We start from the raw sequence: 25,407 nt of genomic DNA, 5'->3' as shown, positions 1-25,407 counted from the left end.
TTGCTGGTGGCCACAGACACTGCTATACTATGTCCAATTGTCATCCATTGGACTGGTGTAGATAGGCCAAACGTAACCGCAGTGCTACATGTAGCCACTTTTCAAACACCCACATCCTCTCAGATAAAGATGGCAGAGTCATGTGTATTGAATTTAAACCATTCCTCAGGGTATCCTGTTCTTATCAGGGGTCAGATAAGCTCATTTCACAGGCCCTCACCTCTGCTGGGCTACCAACAGGACTCCCATTACTTCTTCTGAGTGCAGCAGAATAAGTAGTCACGAAGGGAGGGAAGTCTTTTTCAGAAGCAACATTTGCAACAAAACCAGACGTGGAATCTGCGAAGCAAACCAGACAACCTTGAAATTCCTGACGGAGAGCAGTCAGACTGCAAGCTTGTACGTCTAAATGTCTTTGCTCTGGTGACAATGACTTTGTGGAGTTGCGTAAAGTCGGTGAAGGCACACAGCCTCATCTAAACATTCTTCAAGGGTCAACCTCCAGATTTCATACTTGACTTCAATGGGAAACCGTCTCAAACTCGGGACGCCAGAAGAGGGAGAAAGTGTCGAAGTCTAAGAGACCAGTTTGGTGAGCTTGGAGCCCCCCCCCCCACCCTCATCGTACTCCTTGCACTCCATCCGGGCCCTGCAGGCAACAACTCAGGCTGACAGCTCTTGAGCCAGATACAGGCAGTACAAGAGGCAGTCATAATTGGCCCCTATTCATTTCTCCGAGATAATCCTCGCTTAGGTTTTGAGCCGTTTTCTGTTCCAAGCGTCATTTTTTGTTCATGTTTACACAAGGTATGTATCCAATTCCCCTCCTCCTGAGGATTTTGCTCTCGTTGTGAGGCCGCATACCCGGCAAGTGTGTTTTAACATGCGTACGAGGGGTTCTGCTCTCCCAGCAGCTTTGGATTGTAGAGCTCAAGACCTGAAGTGACAAAGGCCTCGTGAATGTCTGACTCACAGAGAACTGTCAGTGCTCAATGGGCTGGATTAAGACGGAGCGTAGGACTGAGCGCACCCTGGCATGTTGACATGTTCTACTAAGTGCATTTCAAGGTGGATTTAGCCTGTTTGCTCTATTGTGGAGCAGCAGAAGAGAGACAATTGTTAAATGGGGCTGACTATTCTTGAGACGTCGGGTGAACTTTACTCCCACTGTCTGGGTTAGGACTGACACCGACTTCATTCCTAGGGTGAATGAGGCTGCTGTGGATCCTGGGGAGGTTCAGGGGTTTTCGGAGAGCTCGGTCCTTAACCAAACAAACACAGTGGAATTTCTGCCATTGTTGGTGCAGAGGGTTGAGTGACAGGGCTGTATAGCAGAGGTGCCTGTCAGCAGAGACAACTCAGGGTCAAAGTGGAACCATCCCTCGTGACACTGCTTGATATTAACACTGAGCCACGGAGGTTATTTTCAGATAGACCCATAGAAATTCAGATTTACACCGTCACTAATATTGACTTTTTTAAGCTTAAACATTCACCAAAATTCTCCAATATCCTTTTAAAAATGCTTTCAGGTGGATCTTTCCCCCTTTCTGTGACCAATGAGTCATTTATTTAAGGCACATAGCAGTAAATCAATGGGCATCATTATTTTATTAGGGACAGTGCATCCAAATGTATTATTACTTTACATATAAATTATGTATCACAAAGCTTTAACAGAAAATTACACTTCTCTATTTACAGCTACTAACGTTTGCAGCCAGGTGACATCAGACCTGCACTCTCCAGTTTTGGCTTTTAGTGCAGGTCATCATTAGCTGGCTGACCTGAAAGTTGAACCCTGACCCCCCGCAGAGCACAGCTGAGGCTAACTGGTCAAAACTTTGGCCCAGAGTGACTGATCAGCAACGAAAAGAAATTATTTAAGTTGGACAGAAAGATTTAGTAAAAGAAAATACTGACCATTTCATTTTTGTGCGTGTGAACAGCCGTACTGTGTGTAAAATAACAGAGCAGATGAGACAAAGCAGAAGGGAAGTGGAGGGTAAAAAGCAAACAGACATTACAGTTACACTGATGGCCTCAACGACTTCCCTCACGCTGCCTTGGGCCCACCCTTGGGGTCTCTGAAGTGGCTCGTTAAGCACAGGAACATGGACTCAATTACCCCGGGCACCGCTCGGTGTTGCGTTGTGTTGGTAGGCTGCTTGGACGGTTCTGTCTCCTCCCCCCTCCCCCCCTCCCCCTTCCCAAGGCCCCTGCCATGCAGTGCCGCAGCATATGAGCCCTCTGTGCTCCAAGTGATAGAGTCAAGCTGTTCCTGCTGAGCGGAGGTCAGGGTCCTTCAGTCAGCACCTCAGCCCTGAACAGAGCACACAGGAATCCCCACCACCACCCCCACCCACCTCATCCCTCCCTAACCAGGGCAGAAGCTCACTTCTCTCTCGCTCTCTCCTCCAGTCCGGGTCCAAATAAACCTGGAAGCTCTCTCTCCTTCTTTCTTTTTCATCTCTCCATCTCCTGGCACGCTGTCACTCCCCTCATCGGAATCATTAATCAGACTGGGCAGATTAGACTTCAAATAAAAATAAACTACCCTGAGCAGCCTCCTCTTAGGCACCTCCATTTCTGTAGCAAAGCCTCTTTATTGACAGTCCTCCTCCCTCCTCATCTACTTAATAAACCCAAGATGTCTACGGCAGGCAGCAGGTTGAAAACTTGAAAACTTTGGCTGTGGGGGTCCATTACTGCTTTATTGATATAAACAACTCACCTTATCTTCAAAGGTGATGACTCTTGAGAACTAACCTGCCATCCATGTAAATACACAACAGATAACCCTTATCAGCTTGGCTCCAATAAAGCCAGTCTGCCTTCCAGCTTCATCCAAAAGCACATATCTTTTATAGGGATTAAAGGGATTAAATGTGCAGCCTGAATGTATTCAGGTTTATGTTTTATCCACTGACTATCCTGTCTTTCATTCTTGGCTCCTCTCAAAAAAAAAAAAAAAAAAAAAAAAAAAAAAAAAAGAAAAAAAAAGGGGGGGAGAATTGGAGTACAACAGTGCCGCCTCTGGGTGAGGCTGAGTATTGCAGCTGTAATAAAGCTCTCACTCACAGCACTCTAATTCATAGCTAGAGCTCTCCGTGCCTGGGATGTGGCATCCATACAGCTTTTGACAGCATGCACTGGTAGTTCCACTGCACTGCTTCCATGCATGTAGATGGTGGAGTGCACAGAAGGGAAAACGAAAGGACTCTGCTGGGCCCTAAACAAGCAGGGGTGCCCTGGCCCAGGAGTTTGCTGGCTGACTGACAGGCGCCCCGTCGACTATTTGTGTGTGTCCATGGGAAATGGAACTGTGTCGCTGTGGCGAAGGCCCTGGGGCCATCCATCAGTGTCACGGTGGGGGCGGGTGGGGTGTATGGTATGTGTCACCTACAAGACTAATGGACAGGAAGTACAGCCAGAGAAACAACAATATTTGCAGAATATATATATTCAGAAGAACGCTCGGACCCGGTCTACATTTCTCGTGCGGTTTCAACAAAACTCTCACCGCAGGCCGTAATCCTGATTGATGAGCCTGTTTATTTAAAAGACGCTCGCTCTGTAGCGGGCCTCTCATGAACCTCACATCTATAGCTGGGTGATTTTACAGCATGTACACAACGTTTGTGTAGATTGTATGATAACAGTTGCGGTTATCACTTGGTGTGTCAGTGAAGATAACCTGCATCACCAGCCTATGAAGAGACATTGATTCACAGGTTTCAGCGGAGTAAACAGCGGGCCCTCTAGAAATGGAGAGCTAGGAGGAGAACGAGGAGGATAAACCTAGGCTAACTAACTTTCTGCTTTCACCCCGAGGATCCTGCGTGCTCACTGTGTGTTCAGAGACCGAGGTGCTTAACCTCAGCAGCCAGTTACTGTGGCGTCCAAGCCAGAGCGCTTAGTGATGTGGACCTTGACCACCTCCTCTGCACAAGTGGGGTGGATTCCAACTGTCTGTATCAGGTGAGAATATGTCGCCCCACACCTAAAACACAAAAACAAATAGTCCCTTCAAGTTGCTTTTACTGACATTCGGCATGGAATCACCGTATCCTCATATTTTGTCTCATTAAAAAAAGACTTTCAAATCAACAGTTAAATCCACTGAGGACCACAGGAAGGTAAAAATAGTGTTTGTAGGTCCATTGTAAAGGCTCCTGAGAGTGATCAGAGGATTGAGGACGTATTAACTTACTGGAAGCCCATAGCAAAGCCCTGTGCAACTTCTCCAGCATTTGGACCAGTGAAGTGCAGACCCAGGATCTTCCCATTGCCACCCTGCTCACATACCACCTGAAGCCAAGAAGCCATTAGTTAGTCAGCTGCTATGTGCTGTGTGTGGGTCATTAGTCAGACCAATGATTATCTTTAAGGATCATTATTATGATTTAGTTTGATGGAGCAAGACAAGTGGAGGCTAAAGCTTACTTAGGATCGTGAAATTTCTACCTCAATCAGACTATTTCTTGAGTCAGTGCTTTACAAAATGACTTTTGAGCAGCAGTATGATGTTCACTACACTTATGCAGTCATAGAACCACCACTTTTCACTATTTGTAATCTTTGCATTCTCAAAAAGATATTATACAGCGTTTAAAGTACCAATAGAAAAGTCTGCAGCTGAGCCTTACCTTTATGTAACACTGGCTGGCATCACGCTCTGCAACAGTGAATTCTAGGGGCTTGTAGAAAGCATGGTAGATCTATACATATCATATAAAAAGGAGAAATAGAAATATATAGAATTATTTGAAATCAGTCTAAAAGGCAAGAGTCATGATGAGTGCAACAAATACCTGAACGCTAATACAGACTTTGTTTTTTAAAATTGAGAACAAAAAATATATCAGGTCATAGGTCTGTAGCCTCTACTGTACTTTGTCTTACAATTAAAGTCTGCCTAAAAGAAAAGCACTCTCAGTGCTGGTTTAAGATGCTGATTGGATTTCAAAGTCCTCACAGACATGTGCATTAGCGCGTTTCATTCTACCGTCGAACGTGCCGACACAAGTCGTGAGGACCGTGCAGCTGTCGGGGCCTGGTGCTGCAGTTTCTCCTCAGATCTCAGCCTGCCTGTCATCACCCCATACGCACCTCAATCAGGCCTCCTGCTCACCTGTCACTCACCTCCAGCAGCACCCAGCTCGGCGGCTAAACCGTTTGTCAATGATCTTGTGCGGCTTTTTGCCCATCATCTGGCACACGCTGCACGTACACAAACAGATAAAATACGGCTTTGTGTACCTGTGTGTGCTTAGGTGTTAGAGGCCATTGTGCTTTTTTATAATGCAGAATGTTGACAGTAACGAGCCGCTGGGCTCTGCCAGTGTCATTCTGTTTGAGCGTGTGTGAGACGCAGCTATTCATCGAGTATTGTCACAGAAAATAAGACAACAATGGAGCGAAGGTATAGACACAAATGCAGTTTGTTGCCACAGCAGTTGTTACATTAACAAATGGTGTGGGGAGACCACCTTACAGACCACTTAAATTAAACACATAAAACTTATATTAAATTACCTTTTAAGTCAAGGTTAAATTTATTTTGGTACCATCAGTGACATCTTAAGTAATCTATAGGTTAACACACTTAAGTCACATCCTGAGTGAGGTTATTTTAGAAGAATGCTCAGCTCTAATCTATTTAATGTCTTTAATCTTAGTGCTTAGTGTATTTTAGCTATAAGCATCCAGCAAGGGACTGTAGATATGCTTAGTCCTGCATATATTTATTCACCTATGAAAAATAAATTAATGAAATGTGGATATATGAAAATACTCCAAATCCATTCAGAAAGTATTTTACCTGCTGCCATGAGCTGCTTATAGCTAGAAATCTTACCTCTATTCCATCTTTTCCGTGCCTTTTCTCAGCCTCTTCCTCAGACAAACCTACACAGCTGTACTCGAGAGGGGTGAACACTGTGGTGGGCACCTGTCACACAAAATAAGCACACAAAGAATTTAAAAAGTCCAAGAATTAAAATGTCTGTTCTATCGTGGACATCGTTTGGGTCGGATAATCTCAATACTCTGCTTTTTATTTCAAATTTTCAAAAAAAAAAAAAGAGAGAAAAAAAAAGGCTAAGAATGCTACATTATACAAATAGTGACACATTTCAAACAGATTAATATGGTGTGAACATCGCATCAAATAGACGGCAGCTTATTAGTCTTGCTCTTGTGTTAGTCTCTTGTAGGATGCAAACCCAAACAATCATAATAAAGCCGTCATTAAGACTTGTTGATAGATGATAGAGTATACATAGGAAGAAGAATGATGATGTTTTGGAAAATGCTGACACATTATGTTATGAATCATATGGGGGTGGATGGGGGAGTACATAAGAGACTCCAACCACGGAAACAGCAGAAATGATCATAATTAAACAAAAATGAGGCATAATGTATAGATGCAAAAGGCCCAACAAGCAAGAAAGATGCTCTGTGTGTGTGTGTTTGTATTTTTTTGCATTTCTGTGTGTCTTACGTTGTCGTAGTTCATGAGTTCAGTGCTTTGACCGGCCAGTCTGTGAGCCAGAAGCTTTCCAGCTTTAATGGCTGTCGGGGTCAACTCAGGACGCCCCTAAAGCAGAAGAAAATTTGAACTCAATGAATCTGTGTCTCTCACACTCTCTCACACACACGGCAAATTAAACAGGCCAGCTCGCAATCTGAGAAAGTAAAATAACAAATCTTTAAAGGCCCACAAGCAAAATTTGATACTTGTGACGTCCAGTATACGAGTCCAGCTCCTGCAGCTCCAAAACACCCCGGCATGATTACTGCTCCACCCTGACAATCTAGCTGAGTGTAGATTGTCATTTTTTAGACTGAGCAGAAACAGTCGTAATTACACGCAAATCTACACTCAGCTACTGAGGTGCTGTTTTCTTGCCCATCGTACGGCAGCATACCAGTGACATGCGAGTTCAGACAATTCCACTTCAGGCTCTTGACTCTATAAGCCAGACATGCAGAACTTCACATGCAAACTTTATAATGCATACACCAATGATTTTTCTGTATTCAGTTAACAATAATGCAGCACGGATTCAAGGGCTCATCTACATGTCCTCCTCACATTCTGTGCTCAGACTTTTATTCTTGCCTTTATCGGGTTCTCCTGCAGCACAACAGGTGGTCAGTCTCAGCTGTTGTTTTCAGCAGTGTGTCTCGGAAATTTAAGTCATCTTAGAAATCTCCTTTTTACACCAGGCACATTAATACATTAGCACAAATCCACAGAGGAAGAATCCTGAGTTAGGGAGTGACACAAGTAACAAGTGCTACACCTTTAAACTGTCTCACTCACTTACAAAAAACAATCTCTGCTTTTGTGCTTTTGCATTTATTGTTTTGGAAGGATGCCAAAAGAGACAAGCACATAACTCCGGATACATACACAGACAGACGAAGAACTGGAGTGAGCAGGAAACAGTAGGGCTGCAGGGCAATTCTAAAGGCATGACTTCGACCTGTTAAATTACCACCACACATCCTGTTGTCCAAAAGCATCTCCTACAATGTATGTAGCCGTGCTCTCTGGTATTCCAGTAAGTGTTTAAACACCAGACGGCATGCGTCATTATAATGCATTTCTTGGCACTCAGATGGAAGGGGGGGAAGAAAAAAAAAAATCAAAGTGCTGGACTAATTGGGAGGGATATCAATCCTTGAGCTTTTCAAATGCTGTGTAAAGCTGACTGTCAGTTTAGGGTGCAGCACAACTGATCACAGCCAGCTGTCAATCAAAAAGAAGCTCTGCCGGTGTGCGTAACAAGGCTTGGAGGCAGGAAGGAAGTATACAGCTGGTTGCGTTGGGGGTGGGGGAAACCAACACATTTGATGCGGCAGGTTTAACTAGTCTTAACATGGTTGATTCAGTTTGGAACACCCAGTGCTGGTTATGTTAAAGGCCAGCTCGCTGTACACCTTCACTTAATCAGAGTTCAGCTCAGTTTTGTAGGTGAAACTGAATGAATAAAGATGCAATACTGTAATATAGAAAAATGAAATGAAAGAAGAAGCTGTAGAAATTTTAATCATGCAAATTATTTGTCTTTTTTTAAATGACTTTCAAGATAGAAAACATATGCAGTTTGTAAAAAATTATTCATTCAACTGTTTGTGTTATAATACAATGTGAGAAAAGCTTTCTTTTCCTGGAGGTTACTCTGGACCTGCAGTTACATATTTGGCATGTACGTAATGCACAGAGATCCACTTTGTCCACACGAAAGCGATATATGGCAGAAAGAGTTTTCAAACTATACTTCACATAGGAAATATTGCTATTTGGTGCAAAGCGATGCATTCTGCGATGATGCATTCTGCGATGATGCATTCTGCGATGATGCATTCTGCGATGATCATGCAGTAGAAAAGGGCAAACATCAAAGCGATTCAAGTTACTCATTTTAAACATATTTTTAGGAATGCTGAGTAAGCCTGCCTCAGATTGCCTGAGGGGTCTGGATGCTTCTTTATGCTCAAGTAGTACGATATTTTTAAAAAAGCACATTTTTGGCAAAATGAAAAAAAATGCTGTATTCTTGCTGTTAGTGAAGACTTACATTTCAGAGCTTTTTAAACATAAGCTGGCTTGTTGAAGTCTTACAAAAAAAAGGCTTCTTGCTGTTCTTAAAGTTTTACTAATCTGATCTTGTGTGTTGTGGCTGTGAAGGTTTATTTCAAAAATAGTCTTTTTGCAGTTACTTCCTTTAATCTCGGCAGGTTCAAATATTTTGTTATCAGCATTCATAGTTTCTGTGTCAGCAGTAATCAAGTGTTTACTTACTTTTTTCTTCTTCTTCTTCTTTTTTTTTTTTTTTTTTTTTTAAACATTCACCATTCCAGAAATTTTAACATCCACAGTGTAATGTCTGGACAAATTTACAAAGTAGTATTTATAATAAGGGAATGACTGTAAAAACTTTTTTACATTAAATCTTTATTTTTATATTAGCAATTATTAATTGGAAGTTAGTACATGTTCAATTTAATTTCTGACTCAGGATATATAAAAAATACAAAAACCCAAAAGTTTCTATAGTCAAATTGTAATTTTGAAGAAACTAGAAATTATTTATTTTCTATATTAAGCTGCTTCTTACTTTATATTTTATTTATATATTACTTAAATATAGTCTTATGTATTTCATAGTGCTTTTGGTCAGTAGTTTCTTTTTTAAAAGTAATAACCTACCAAGAGAAAAGTAAGTCCATTTTGGTGTCATTTTTAAATGTTATAAATCTGTGAGAAAAGATTTTGCTTGAAAAGCTGCAAGTTCAGAGAGACTCTTGACCAACCACTTAGCATAGACAGTTCCAACTTTAGCTTATCTTCTCTCCAGTAAACACCAGTATAAGAAACAATAGCTGAACCATTTCAGTCACAACAACCAGCTCATACTCTGCCGACATACAATGATGTGATTATCACAGAATTACATTATTTCATGTTAATATTTTGTGAACATCACAGAACTGAGGCATCTCTGGGCCAGCTGTTTAAACTATGCAAAGTGTTATACAGTCTATTGGGATTGGTGTGGACTTTCAGCCACTGTAGCATAGTGCTGTTTCTCCACTTTCAAACAAAGCAGTGTCTGCTGTTGACAAAGCTTACCTCACCGATGTCACCGAAAGCGTAGATGTTTGGCACAGAGGTTGACTCATCAGGACCTACGACTATTTTCCCCGTCTCTTTGTTGAGCTGAACACCAAGCTTGTCTAGGCCCAGGGCTTTGGTTTCAGGAGCTCTACCTGAAGTTATTAAGAAATATTAGAAAAAAAGAACAGAGGGGCATTATTAAATTACTACTGCATATGTATATACAAAAAAAACCTTGCAAACAGATTCCCATTTTTATACCCGAAATTTCAGCCGTTACACTGGACTTCTGTGAGCAGTGAAAAGACTAGATACTAATAAACTGTGTGCTTACTTAATAGTTCAATTTGGCAGCACAGAAGCAGTAGAACACCAAAAAACAAAGACATTTTTAAGGACCTTGAACATCTTTAATAAAATTTAGGAGAAACACATTAAATAATTGTATTAGCATCTCAAATATGATAATTTTTCCATTTTACATCACTGTATATTTAATATCTCTACGTTTAAGATGGACTTTTATTGGATATATCACACGTCTTTAAACAGTACCATTACTGGTGATTGGAAGGCAAAAACTCAACGTCTGGTCAGCTGATGAGCAGCTGTGCATGGGCATCCCCCTCATCCCTTGGGACATCCCAAGGTGCAATTTCTGACACTTCCTGGGGGACGGCTGACTGATGCTGTCAACACCAAGTCTCCATGGTGATGGAGCATGGACCACATGCTCCCCCATTCTCAGCATAGCTTTTTGCAACCTGCATGGGTAGCATAATAAACACCCAGTCCTTAGGTGCCCATGTAGATGCTATCGGACAGCAAAAATAACAAACGCCCGAGACCCTTTTTCCTGGCTGGAGCCGAAGAACAACGTCCTTCCCCTTCCTCTCAGACTGGGGGGGTGGGCTATAGGGACCTGTCTAGGGCTCTACAGCATGTGTGGCTTAATGGGATTGAGAGCACAGAGAAGGAGGAGTCAGGGAAGTTAGCCAGTCATTACTTATTCCCGAGAGACAGAATTCTAAATATTTTCCTGTCCTGTGAGACCCAAACACTGCAATACTCGTCATTCTCGAGTTGGAATAACTTGTAGTGAATTGTAGCAAAACTTAGACATTGTATCTTTTTCCTGTTCAAATGAGCTTTTTTCAATTCAATTTTCTATTTCTTAATTTCTGTATTATTAATTTAAAATTAGGAATACATCAGGTCCCAATTAGTATTTACAAGTATAAAGTAAAACACTACAAACTAGTTGTAATGTACAAATGTATTTTATTAACGACTTAATTTATTAATGTGTGATTTCAACAGTGTCATCACATGTGACATGAGTAATTTAACTGCATTTACTACAGCAACTCTATTTAATATTTGCATTTAGGAATGAATAGATTTATAAATACTTAAAGACTTTTTGACAAATCTGTGGCTGAAGGCCATGAAGAGAGATGGCTGAGACAGCTGGAAGATTAGACCTCTCGAGAATCTTCAGAAGACAACAGGTAAAACTTAACCAGCCTGTGAATGTGGTAATAAAACAGTATATACTGTAGAGTGTTAGACAATATTTAGGAAGGTTAAATTTGACTGTTTCTCACTTGTTTAGTCTAGTTCTGCCGTAAGTTTACAAGGAGACTTCTGATAATGATCTATATCTCGTTTCAAAAGATTAATCTCTCCGACATAAATACATATCTGTCACTGAGTTACTGTATACTTTATAATCTAAAATATTTTCACACTGGAATATTTTCCCATGTTGCTTGTCTGTGTTTTTCCATCGTGTTATGGTGTCATGATATCTGTGTGTGACGTTTGTGTATTGTATGTACGGTCGGCAAGGTCTGTCATCTCAGTTGTGGGCAACTGCAACCGACAAATAAAAGCACTTGTCAATCTCTTCTCAATCAATCTAAAATGAAAAACTGTCCAAATTGGCCTATCAAAACCAATTATCAATAAACTCTGAGCGGTAAGTACAGACTCTTTATATATCTGGCCTTTATGCCTGTAACTGCACAAGTTAAAATAAGTTTGGATGCTTTTCTGATCAATAACATAAACCATATAAACAAAGATGAAATAGATGAGATTATCTTGAGGCATCAGGTTATACAGAGTAACTAGAAAAAACAGAGCACCTCAATGTATTTATTCTATAAACAAACTAGAAATTATAGGTGTAAAACTTAAACCTAACACTATGTGACTGCCCATACTGTATGTATAGCTTCTGCTCTCACACCATACTGAACATCCTTCTACTAAAGACCAATTTTCTCATTGAGTATTTTAGTTTGCGTGACAGAAGCCTGTAAGAACACAATGCTTTCTGCCAACCACAGAACACGGTCAGTGGGTCGAGAGCTGTTGGTCAAATGTGAGCACATGTAACCTTTTGCAACAATCAGTCTTCAGCAACATTTTAATTGAAATGTGATGACAACTGTGGGCTTAGCTGATTATGTTGCCAGCACTTTTAGTCAAATCGGATCAAATTACACTCATACAGGCGCAGTGGAGCAGATCAGCAGTGTTAAACTGAAGACTTACAAAGAAACTAAACTGAAACAAAATCTCATAAAACAGAAAAGAAAAAAAAAAGGAAATGTTTCCAAATGACATCCTTGAGCAGTGCAGAGGACAGTGAGGAAGAAGACTAATGTGCCCACTGTCTGTATGCATGACAGGAAATGTGCAAATGTTCTGTTTCCTGGTGTGTTTCTGTGGGCACACCTGGACAGAGGAGCGGCGGCCATGAGGTCAGGAAGGAGCGGGGGAAAGGTGGAGGGAGGCATGGCCATAGAGAAGGATGTGGTAGACTGTGGTGATACGGTCCCCTGGTCGCCTCTGGCCTTTAATAACTCCACAGAGGCCTGGGACTCTGCCTGGCCTCTAGTGTAAGGCAGCAGTAAAGGGAAGTGGCCTTGTACTCATAACTCCTGCATCCACACATCAAAGAGCAGAAGCTACATTGTTACTGGTTCTCACTTTACTGTATGGGAACAAAAGCTGTCATTGATATAGATACAGACCTCAGAGGGGTTTCAGCTAGTGGCACCAAAAGAGAGGAAACTTTGACAATTTCTGGAAACCCGTTAAAACTACGGTGTTGCTGCAAATAGTGAAAAATGTGAAGAGGATAAAAACAAGCTGAAAATACGGAGGTGTTTAGTGTACGGGGAATTGGGACTAAATTAATTTTTACACTTTGTTGAGTTCTAAAATGTAAAGGCTTTGAACTCTAAACAAAGAAGGAAACATGAGCGAAGCAATGTCTCACACATGTTCACAAGTGTCTGCTGATGCGCGCGCTCAGTGGAAACATTCACACCATAAGTCTAACGCTGAGAGGACGACGTGGGAATTCAGTCGCGGGAGGGAAGAAAGAACGTCATCTCAGCTGCAGGGTCACGCACATCCTCGTTGCTGTCACACGCACTGAGCCGAGGGATCCCCCTTCTCTCTCACGCAAACACTCAAAACTTTTCAGGTCAGTTTTTTGGAAGCAGAGTGTTGCCTTTTAAAGCATGCGACACAAACAAACCCACAGTTGTGGCCCTGACAGACGGTTGTTCCTTCCATTGTTACTCATGCTGCTGGTATAACAGAAGTGAAATGATAGAATACAGTATGAATAGATGAGGAGGAGGAAGAGGAGGAGGGCTGCTGGTAATGGCAGGCGGAGGGTTACGAGTAGGGATGGCAGTGACAGATGCAAGGTTGGTTTCCGCAAGGTTGGCACGGGCAGGAAGGAGCAGAGATAGAGAACAAAGAGGGGAACGTAGTGACCCTGTGCCTGGGTGCATCCTGCCCTTCTGCAACCAGAGAGCCAGGAGTGGGTGATTAACACTTCCCCTGGCCATTCCCATCACTCAGTCTTTATTACTTTGTTTTCAGCCTTGATTCATGTGCTATCTGCTGACACTGCACTCTATTTTGGATGACAGCGAAATCGGTGGCAGTGAGAAAACAGTAACACCAGAGTTTCATTACAGGGATATGTGGTTACACCCGAGAGACTATTGAATGTAGTCTCAGTAAAAGCTCTACAAAATAGAGAATAAGGAGTTACACTATACTGCTAAAAGTATTCACTCATCTGCGGCCACATGCATATGAACCTGACTGACCTGATCTCATTTTTAATAGATAGGGTTTAATATGATGCCATTGCAGCTATAACAACTTAAATTCTTCTGGGAAGGCTTTCCAAAAGGTTTAGAAGTGTGTTTATGGGAATTTGTGACCATTCTTCCAGATGCACATTTGTGAGGTCAGACACTGATGTTGGACAAGAAGGCCTATGTCAGAGGCCTTCTTGAACCTTAAAGGAAGGCTCACAACAGTCAGGTAGAGGTCAAGTCTTGAATCTTTATCCAACTTGTGTCAGAATCAAGTCAAGTCAGTAAGCACATAATGAGTTTCTAACTCTCCAGATCTCCATTTGATCTTCAAGATGTCCCTCGAACACACACAAACTCACCAACTGCCCATAACACGGAGTCAAATGTGTCCTTGTGCTCGCTCCCTGTCTGGGTGTCAGTCCAGGTGACCTGCAGGGCTCCTGAGGAAAGTTTGTCTACTCTGTTTGGGACAGATTTCCATGCGAACCTGGTCCCATGGGCTTCCATGTAGTCTGTCACTAGGCTTGCCATTTGCTGTACAACCAAAAGAGAACATCCAAATTCAAACATGGCAAAGATTTTCTATCACGATGCCCAGAATACACAGAACCTGGTTCAGAGAGCAGTACCTGATCGAAACCCCGGAGGGCGATGCTGCGAACCATCACTGTGGTGTCCAAGCCAATGCCTTTGAGAAAGCCTGCACACTCCAGAGCTACATCTGAGCAACATCAGGTTGAGGACTACAGCATATTAATTTTATTAGATGCCAATCTTACTTTTCATAAAGGCAACAACTTCACCATTTGTCAGCTGATCATCAGCACACCTTACACAATGGGTTCATTTACCAGCTCTGGGGCAGACAAAAGGATACAGCTGGCTCCGACCACAAGTCTGCAAAACACAAACACAGAGAAGCTCTTAGCAAAACTAACAATGCAATAAAGATACATTTCATCATTTGCGCCGCTCACTTTGGCCAAATAAAACAAAACCAATCCAAAGCTAAAAGCTCAAAATGTTTTTACTTTAAATCCCTGAATCAGACAGGTGGGGAATTTTAAAACTTCATAACCTCGCGAGTGAGGACGTGTGAAGAAAATGCAGAGAACAGCGACAGTAAAAACTATGTGTGCGCTGTGCTCACGTGTGGTCCAGATGAATCACGCTTGTAATCACGCTGAGATCTGTAGCGTTGAGGAGATCTAATTGCCGGCGTTTAGGCTAATCCCCGCAGATGGGGTGTGCCATGTTCGGGGCTCAAGTCCACACATCTTCCTGCTGAGTGAAGGCTATCACCCACATGGATGAGGCCCCTTTCAGCATCACAAAACAGACCTTCCTCCCTTACGTCTGCTCCACATGACAGCTCTGGTTGCCTGCGGCACATCCTACCCTTGTCCGTGCTATCACTAACCACTGAAAGCATCAGTGCCCATGTTCCCCACGTCTATGCAATGCACAGCTGCACTTAGCACGTATTGTGTAGTAGCTTAAAGAAGATTAGGCAAAGAGGTTTAGCTTGATTCCACACTTTCATCACTGAGAACCTGGTTCCAGCCCCCAACGCCCCATCACAACTCTTCTTCTGCTCCATTGTGTTTGACAGTACGTTAGACTGGTCTGTGCAGCTGCAACACATTCATTTAAAAATACAAAAATTCTTTAAAAGGATGATGATGATTTGAACCTTTACAACCCTACTGACCCTCTTCAATAATGGCAACGTTTGAGGGAAACCAGAGGTTGTGAAATTCACATCAGCTTAGTAAACGTGCATTAGGTTCACAGGCCAGAGTATCACCATGACTAAAAACAAGAAACAAAAAAAATCCAGTAATAAAAGGAAAAATTCAAGGCATTTAATCTTATTTAAAGTAACAAGTTGGAAAGGGAGCCACCCAAGAAACATGTACATTTCTTGAGGCTTGGCTCCTGATCGCAGTGGTAGCGTGTTGATGGGGACTCTAGCCAAGGCCTTTTTCCTGAGGAAGTAGCTGTGCTTTCAGCGGTCGGTGGCTGCCAGTTAACCTTGGGCAGCTCTTCAAAAGCCAGGGATAAGATACACTTTTGGATATTTCTGCGTTCCTGTTGAGAATGTCGACAGATATTACTACAAAGGACTGTAGGAGTTTGATATTTTTTATTACAAGCTGCTTACTTGTCCTGAAAGTATTTCAGGTTAGCCACATTGTCCTCTCCTCTCACATGTTAAATTACTGTTGTTGGTGAGTCTTACAAAGGTTACAGCTGGATTACAATGTAACAGTATGACTGCCTTTAACTAGCATTTCAGTATTAAAGTCAGTATTAAAGTCCTCTACACAACAACAGAATAACTGTGCATTTTAGCTTCAACTGTTTTTTCTGCAATTCCTACTTTTTATCAGAATAGATGTCATTTAAAATAAAAGGTATTTATGAGAATAATGCAAATGTAGTACTGTGTATTTACTGTGGATGCAAGTTAACACTTTTTGGGCCAGTTTCATAAAACTATGTGTTTGTACAACAGCAAAAATACTAAAGCTATGCATCAGTGTGGGGAAGTTATAAAGGAAGTTATCATTCTAACTATGAATGGATGTAGATAATATTAATTGACGGTTTACATAAAGAATTGTGAAAAAGAAATGTGTTTTTATACATGTTTTTTGACTTTGACTTTTGGAAAGTAATGTTAAAACACATTCTTTGAGCCCAATTATTGCACTTTATTGCAGAGCTATGCGAGGGAGGGCTGGTATTTAGGTTACAGCACAAGGATATACTGTTGACAATAAGCTGGCCCAAAAGAGGACCACTGACCTTGACTTATACAAGTGATGAGGTATCGAGTGGGGATTTGAAAATTCTCCAAAACCAAAACGGTGGGGTTTCTATCTCAAGATAAATTAGGTTTTTACCACAGACTTCCTCTCAGTTTGAGAACTGCTAACGTGAGTGATCAAGTGACAGTTTTGTCTCTGTAGAGAAGCAGGTATCGTATGTGGGTCTATTCATGACAATGTTCATGTTTCATTCTGACATTTTGTGCTCTGCAAGTGTGTCATTTCTCTAAAAGACATGGAAGTCCTCTTCATGCCACATGTGGTCCACTACACAACACAGAACAAGGTTAGAGCCACTACAAAAACCCAAATACTGTGCCACACCAGTATCATGCTCACTGTTTTCCTCGGATAGCATGCTGATGGCAGCCAGGTAGGGCTGGACTCTGGCCCCGAAGCCAGATCTGTCATTTGTGTGTGTGTTTGCTTCAAGGTCCATTAGACACCCATCACCCGCTTTGTAACCCCCTTCTACACGAGCTCTGCCTCCAGCAACAACCTCCCGGACGTCACCTACACAGCTGATGCCTCGACAAGACAACACCTTCAGCTCACGCTACAGTCTGTGATTTAAGTTCCTGTTGCGAGGAAGCTAATGCTAATGCTAATGCACAGCTGTCTGCCTGCGGGGAAGTCGGAGGACTCCATTAACCAACGCTCTCTTACATCAAAGGACTTCCTGAGCTCAAGTGGTCTCTCTGAGTGGATAATTCAGTTTCACACACAAATATTTGATGGTGTTTAACAAGACAACGCAACAGGTTGCTACATTTGCAAAACCAAAACAATTAAATTCTACATTTTAAAAAAAAAACATATGTAAATATGAACAGTTAATAACTACATGCTTATGTTTATGTGGAGCTTTAATATCGGAACAATTATTTCTGCTTATCTATCATCACGAAGCAAACAACCTCCGCAGCCAGGTACACCACAACCACTAGTCACCATCTGCGTGATGTGCCAAGAGGAAACGTCAGGGAAAGACCAATTAACCAGGTGGTGACAGGCACTAAATGGCTGGATTAAAGGGCTTGTTCTCTAAAGGTCAGGATGCACACTGCTAATCTGAATCATGAAGCGAGGACAGGCTGACAGGAAGGGAGAAAAACAAACTGCATGTCCCTGATGAATGATTACAGTGCGTGACAGGCGAGATGTGCCATGTCAGCGAGCAAGGTAGCTCGGTGGGCAGAGCGGCGATAAAGCTGCAAAGGTTGGAGATTCTATTTTCACTGCAGCGTTATGTATAGAGAATGATGACGACAATCCTATAGTTAGTTGGAAGCGGCAGCAACATGGAGGCCACATATGAGATGTGTGTTCGTGTGCGCTCACGTTTTTCCAGGAGACTTCTTCAACCAGAATATGTCGTCACTGGTGATGCCATGCTCCGCTGCTCCAGGAATCTGCAACCAGAGTTAAAGCTATGAACAAAAATATCAATCTATCAGTCAACAGGTCTGCAAATAATGTTAAACACAACAAAGGGGGAACAGTTTCCTTTTTGCTGTCTGTTAAGCCTCGAGTGTAGCATTGTAGTTCTATGGCATATTTACATTAGTGGGGTATTTGGGCCGTCCACCTGTGGCGATCACAATGTTCTTGGCAGTCAGGACGGTCTATAGAAGAGGAGAGGGAAGTGATAAATAACAGCTTTTGTTCATTTCCTTCAAAACATGAGGAAATGTCAAATGAAAGCAAGTGGTCCCTGCAGTATTCAGCATTATGGTGTTGATGGAAGCGGCGCTCTTTGTGAGTCTTCCATATTTTCCATCATATATACAGGGTGTACCCCACCTCTCGCCCTATAGTAGCTGCGATAGGCTCCTGCCCCCCCGAGGACCCTGATTTGGATAAGCAATAGAGAACGGATGGACTAATGGATATATACACACGATTAGATGCTCATTTGAAAAATGACTAAAATTTCAAATGTGTTTGAGTAAAACTCAGGTTTCAGACCACTGTACACACTCCATTTCTGACATATTTTCTCTGTTGTTGACTGCGTATGATGTTAAAGATAGAGCATTTCCTTAATATGATCAAGTCAGGCTTAAAGCTCTTAATGGGAGGACAGAAGCCCCGTCCACACGCTTGTAAAATCTTTTGTTTCCAAGTAGAAGAAAGCTGGATTAAAAGAAAGAATGGCAGCACAAAGGCTTGTTTTATTGATTGATGAGGGACAACACCAAAGGTTAGTATAACCTAAACAAGGCTTATGTGGAAATTATCATAACAGATCCTCTTTAACAAGACATTGAAACTAACATTCTTTTACTTAAATGTACATTTTATAATATACCAGCGAAAACAAGAAAAATTAAACAACTTAAAGAAATACTGTTGACATTAACCTGTTAAAATGGGATATATGCCACACGTTATATTTTCAGTAATCAACATCCAGTTTCAGTTAATATTGCAGCCCACCTCCTTCCCTGCTTTACTCAGTCCTCTCACAGTGTGCTCATCCACCAGACTTCCTTTAAGGTTCATATATTTCACCTTCCTGCAAAACAATATATATATTTTTTACAAAGTATTAAATAATGTTTCTTGAAGCAGAACATGAAGCACCATAATTGGACCTGCTCAAACACTTGCATGTTGTATCTGCTTTGTCTGTAGTTAAAAAACATCATCTTTTGGCTAATTGTTATTAAAAAAAAAAAAAAAGAATTCCTATAAGTAACATTAACACTCGAGCCCAAACAAATGATCTCACTGGATTGAAAGCTTTGTGGTTGAAGCTTGGGCACATTCACACACAGGTTAACACCTGTTTGCCCTACAGCCAGTCACTCTATCAACATGTGGTCACTGACGATCAATCCTTCAGCTGTGTGGTGTGTGTAACAGAAATGTACAGCCTTCAGCAATATGACGCCATGAAGAAGAAGAAGAAAATGGAACTAGGCCGGTCTGTAAATATTTATAAGTATCTTATGGAAAGTATAGAATGGAAAATTAACAGGGAGGGATAAAGAGTGTCACGTGGAAAACATTTCATATCTATTTTACGCACTAATTATTGTAGACAATCAAAACATATGCAGTTATATTAAGAGTTCCACAATTATTTCAAATATGAACATTTATTGCTGCAAAAAAGCAAATAGACTGTGAGGAGTGACTCACTATGTCCTTTACTAAAAGAGTTAACTAACTGAAACATAATTTAAATCTGTAAGTTAAATAATGATAACAGCTGATCTGCTGTCACTCACTTGTCCTGCAGTTGAACTCTGTGGCCCCAATTTAGCGACTTGACGTGGTTTTGAACGGCCTCAGCCATGGTGGGCCTGGAAAACACACAGAGGTAATACTATAAACCAACCACAGCACTGCAGCAATAAACAATGCAAAGAGGGAAAAGAAAGACCAGACTGCTGGGTTTTTAAACTTTTTAGAAGTTCTTTTTTAAAGACAGACCAATTAAAGTTTTAGTGCATTTTTTTTTTAAGGAAATTTGAACTTATTGATTAAAAATTAATACAAACTTGCAGAGGAAAACAGGACACACCAAAACCTGTCTTACTGTACTTACATCACTAGATGGTGCCACTGAGCTATTCATTCTGTGCTCCTGTCTCCAGTTAAGACATAAGAGCAACTAAGCTTGGGTTCGACCTACCAGTCGTGGGAGATTGTGTCTGGGATCTGCCAGCCATACTTCTTAGCATCTTTGACAGCAGTCCCAAGTAAAGCAGCCTGATGCATGAGCTTCTTAGGAATGCATCCCACATTAACGCACGTACCACCAAGACCCCACTTGGTACCTGTTACACAAAGCACAATACACTCAGAAATCTCACACATGAATCTCAGTGCTTCAGCTGGTGGAAATAACTGAAAAACTATGCTTGGCAAAATGGATTTCACCTTTGGCAGATGGTTCCACATAATCTAACACAGCCACTTTCTGTCCCAGTTGTGCCGCTGCAAAATGTTATCATATTGTTAGCAGGTTCTTCAAAAATGCCTCTGGAAAAATGAAGGAATAACAAGGATAACACCTCACCTTCTTTGGAACAGGCAAGACCTCCAGAGCCCCCACCAATAACCAACAAGTCATAGTCGTACTTCCCTGCATGAGAATATTAAATCAATAGTAGACACAGTATAATTATGAAGGGTGGGATGGATAGGGGGATTGATAAAGCATAGTATTGTGATATTTTACATGGGGATATAGCAACAACAAATATTGATATTTTAAGAAATATCAATTTTATTTTAAGAAACTAAAATACTGCAAATTGCAGGGTTCATCTCACACACCGAGATAATAATAGCCAAGCAAACTTACATTCAATCGGCTTAAATAAAAAAAACATCTAAACAACCTAATGACTCAGTCACATAAGTGCAAAAAGAACAGCAACCTGCTTGCATCTACAAAAAAATAATAAATAATAAAAATGGTGGCTGACTCTTGATTGTATTGAATTTTTTCACTTATTGTCAATGACTGGAACTTGAGGTGAATTGTTGGCCACAGCTTGAGGGTGTTGCACGCTCAAGACCATTTGTGATTCCAAGGTGATTGCACAGGTCACCTGATAGGAGTCAACCTTTCTGCAAACAGCTGCAGTCTGACTTGGACTGACTCGAGAGAGAGTCAAAGATTTGCAAATAATTGCTGTCTAATTTATAAATGCAGACAGAATGAGTCTTGGTCAATGAGCACTAACTTGAGGGGTTTTGACTCAACCCTGACTGCCAGCTAATGGTATTCTGGTCATGCTTCCATAGAAAAGGAAGACTGAGTACGTGTGAATTTCTGTCTGTGCAAACAGCAACCGAAATGTGATTTTCGATGATTTATCACAGAAGATTGCTGTATGGAAACTTGACCCCATTCAGTCGCAGACTGCAGACTGACTTATTGCAACATTTATGGCAGGTTTTCGTATTAGTGTTGCTGGTTGCCAATCACATTTTGAGTGAGTGAAGTGTTATGATAGCACTGTTTTGTGGGGTGTCTGGTGATTCCTCTAACAATTATGTTATCAGTAGGGTTGTGGATCTGTTACTGTTGTATTGACAATAAAACACTTTTAGCTGTACTTCTGTACACCGTGACACTGGATTTGCAGGGAGGTACAGCAGTCTACCTTCCTTTCCACTTGAATTATTTTACAAGACAACTTTAACTATTAACATTAATTATCATTATGCTGAAACGTCGTGTCTGAATTTAATCTTAAAGTAAACATTCTGTCATTATTCTTACTGACAGTATAAATATTCCCATGCTATCATGTATTGAGACACTAACTGTTAACTAACAAGTGTTTGAACAACTAGGTGATGAAGCTCCTGTTTGGTAATATCAAATTCAACGAGTTCTCAGGAATTAGCCACTTACTCATCAGTGCAGTATCTACCATGAAAAAGAGCGTTTTCCAGTGTTACAAAAACTAAAGCTGACATAAAGTGACCATGAGTTAAATAAGCTACAGAAATAACGCCGATAACATTAAATAACAGGTCTTCCAGTGTTGCTGGCGACATTTTTCGTTCTGTCTGTTGACAGGAAAGCGCTTTCAGTTGTTGATACCATCAAATTTAAATCTCTGTTCATGTAGTCCCAACATAATAATTTTACCTCACCTGTCAGTTTTCTTGAAAATATGTGCAAACAATTAATCCTTTTCCACCGGTGTCTGCCTCCGTACAACGCAGCCATGTTGTTATTATGAAAGGACCCAGAACGGGACGATGGTGGCTAGAGACATGCCTGCAAAGAAAAACTGCACCATTATTACGCCTGCGTTTCATTTAATTTTTTAAGAGTAACGTAATAAATATTAATGAATTTAATGGTGTAATTCTGAAATAATCTTAATAATAGGAACTAGCAATTTATATCTTATGAATAAATGTTCATACATGAAAATGGTTATTATTTTACATTTCATCCGTATAAGTCAAAATACGGGGGAAATTTCTTTGAACATACAGACTGTATGCGTTAGGATTATTTAGTATTTCGTGAAAAATAACTGGTAACCTGTACAATATTTAACTGAAAGAGAGGCACTGTTTGCTTCAAATAAAAGAAAACTAACTCAACTTTCACCTTCTTTATCAAATCTCCATCGTACAGTATAAAATAAAAATGTTTAACATTCTTAATTTGTGCCTCATTCACTTCACAATCAGTGCATTAGCAGTTTAATGTCTCTATTATTACTCAGTTAATTATCTCAATGAGTGACACAATTAGGGTTGGCCACACTACGCCAGCAGGGGGCCCCCAAGAGCACATGACATGCCATATTGTAGTGGGTTTATGTAAAAGGTAATCATACCGAAGAAAGCACAATATTTTCGATAAACATGTTAACAGACAACTTAATGAGACTAGTTTGATGATTTTCACTGTCAGAGCTGGGCTCACGTTTATGCACACTCAAAAAAAAAAGAAAAAAAAAAGATTTGTCTCTCTGAAGAATTAAATACTATTTATTTATCATTAACATTTACCATCAATAGCATTAGTTAACCAGAAGTGTCAAACAAACCTTCAGTTCAGTCACTGTGTGATAAGCTTAGGTAATGTTTAAAAACCACAGGTATTATTGTTGTTAATCTGCTGTCAGTTCCTTAGTCAGACTGTTTCATTTATTTAATATCGTCTTTTAAAAAACATTTTCTTTGTGATGCAAAAAATAATATTTAGGCCTGTTGTCAATTCTTTGCTTCTGTTTTGATCATTTGCACATTTGAAAAACAATTAAAACAGTCAACTGGTTTTAAAAATTCATTGTCTGATGGGTTATTTCTTTCCAGCACACTACTAATCCATAAACCACTAAATAATGGTTGTATTAAATGCATAATGCACAAATTATCATGTATGAACGAAATTTAGTTAATATTGGTGATGCTGGGGTGCGTACTTTCTGATGGGTTTTGCCAGGGGTCTACTTAAGACCTCATAAAACTTTTGGCTGTCTCTGGTCACATAAATAATATTAGTATTACATACATCACACTTGATAGATTTTTCATGTGTGATCTGGAGAAGAACATGCAGTTAGTTGTATCTGAATTAACTGACTAATTATCAGTGCTTATGATAATAATGCCCCAGTTATCTACACCTTTTATTTACAAAGTGAACAGGATGGGGCCTTGGACTGACCTCTGTGGAACGCTGATAAACCAGACTGAATGACGTCAGCAACTATTGCATGAGTTCCACCAGTCACCATCAATGACTCTTAGCCCTCTGTAAAAGAATATTAGAGTCCACCATGTGAACAATGCAATGCAACACTCCTGTTAGTCTACAGAACAGATTATGTAATTTTCTGTCTTACATGCTGCAGTGAAGGTGCTACATCCTGCTCTAAAAACAAAAGTACAGGGTTAAAAGTACAGTGTGTTTTTTCTGAGCACTAATTTATAAACCATTACCAATTGTTGTAACTTGTCGTGTGAATTACTGTTCACAGCATAAGCGTGTCTTAACACCGCATGAAAGCATGCATAATTAATGACACTAATGATGGCTACTAGATCTAGGATCCTGGTTGTGGTGCATCCTGTGTAGTGACACAGCCTATTGAGAGGACTGAATCAGTTAATGTTATTTGTTCCACATGTGCCCAATGAGCTGCAAAACATCCTGTGTGAAGGGTACATATGCTCAAATTCCTTTGCCAAAGGTTAATATGTGTATGTGTACCGGACCAAAAAAAGTCCTGTTTTTTTGAATTAGTAAAATAGTGAGATTGTAATTTTAAAAATGGCCTTCTTGTTCTGAATTCACACAATATCTTAAAATCCCAAAAGAGCCTCCTTTGACTTGAAAGCTTGATTTCATTCAGAATAAAGACCCTCTTGCTTAGATTGCGGTTTTCTTTGGGTGCAGATTTAAAACACTGGGAGATAACAGCATCTTTGTCTCTTGAACAGTTAAAGCTCTTGGTTCAGTTACAAATGGAAAACATTAATTTTGTAAGTTTTAAAAGAGGGACTCTCCCTCATGTACCTCACAGTGGTTTGTTCCACTGCCTACCATTCCGTAAAGGACAAACAATGTGTGAGACACTATTTTCCTACTCAGTACAGGTAAATATGTTTACCGTTATAACCAGACTAGGTCTTATTATAGCGCCATTATCTGGCTTGTGCTTCACTGGGGTCCCATACTGTTAAAGGGCCGCTGGAGGCTGGAGGTCTGTGCACATTAATAACTTTATAACTCAATGTTCAACTGCTTTTGTTTGATTCTTATTTTTGATACAAATTTATTTCCCATGGGTCCGTCCACCGCATTTCAAAAACCCTGGATATGGCCCTGCTTCTGAGCCTCCACATGGCCGGGCTGAATGCATTTTAGATGCTTGGCCTTATAGAGCTTACAGAAAATGTCCAGTGAGCGGCAGTTCTCTGGGTGAAAATGCATCGTTGATGATAGAAGTCATAAAGGTCAGAGGAGAGTAATCCGAGTATTTTAAGCTAATAAGAAAGGAACAGCAACTCTGTAACAACCAACGTGTGCAGAAGAGCATCTCTACACTATGACATGCAGAACCTTGAATCAGAAGACACCAGTCAGCTAAGAACAGGAAACTGAAGCTGAAGTTCACACAGGCTCATCAGAATTGGACAGTTGGTCAGATGAGTCCTGATTTCTGAGCACGTTCCTCATGTACACTCACTGGACTCTCCCCATGTTTTAAATTATTATTGTGTTGAAGTAAATTTTAAGTTAATGTTAACATTCCTGGTGTAACAGAAAACATTTCATCAGGAAAGTGATTTCACTACCGTGATG

At 40.8% G+C, this 25,407-nt stretch overlaps 1 protein-coding gene across 1 annotated transcript; it reads right to left on the bottom strand.

Annotated features, from left to right (window-relative positions):
* Window positions 1–2,374: 2,374 nt before the first annotated feature.
* txnrd2.2 (thioredoxin reductase 2, tandem duplicate 2) lies at window positions 2,375–22,356 on the bottom strand. The gene is made up of 17 exons (XM_031744537.2): window positions 22,230–22,356; window positions 20,635–20,700; window positions 20,496–20,552; window positions 20,248–20,392; window positions 19,841–19,915; window positions 19,044–19,122; window positions 18,167–18,229; window positions 17,946–18,016; window positions 14,648–14,667; window positions 14,400–14,491; window positions 14,130–14,304; window positions 9,650–9,786; window positions 6,509–6,604; window positions 5,861–5,953; window positions 4,650–4,721; window positions 4,214–4,311; window positions 2,375–4,003 (listed from the first exon to the last, which is right to left on the bottom strand). The coding sequence occupies exons 1-17, from the start codon at window positions 22,303–22,305 to the stop codon at window positions 3,880–3,882; spliced, it is 1,539 nt and encodes a 512-aa protein (XP_031600397.1). The 5' UTR covers window positions 22,306–22,356; the 3' UTR covers window positions 2,375–3,879.
* Between the last annotated feature and the right edge of the window lie 3,051 nt (window positions 22,357–25,407).

Source organism: Oreochromis aureus, linkage group 12 (assembly GCF_013358895.1).
Source record: "Oreochromis aureus strain Israel breed Guangdong linkage group 12, ZZ_aureus, whole genome shotgun sequence".
Classification (NCBI taxonomy): Eukaryota; Metazoa; Chordata; class Actinopteri; order Cichliformes; family Cichlidae; genus Oreochromis; species Oreochromis aureus.
Note: the sequence above shows the minus strand (reverse complement) of the source record. Positions and strands in the feature narration are given on the sequence as shown.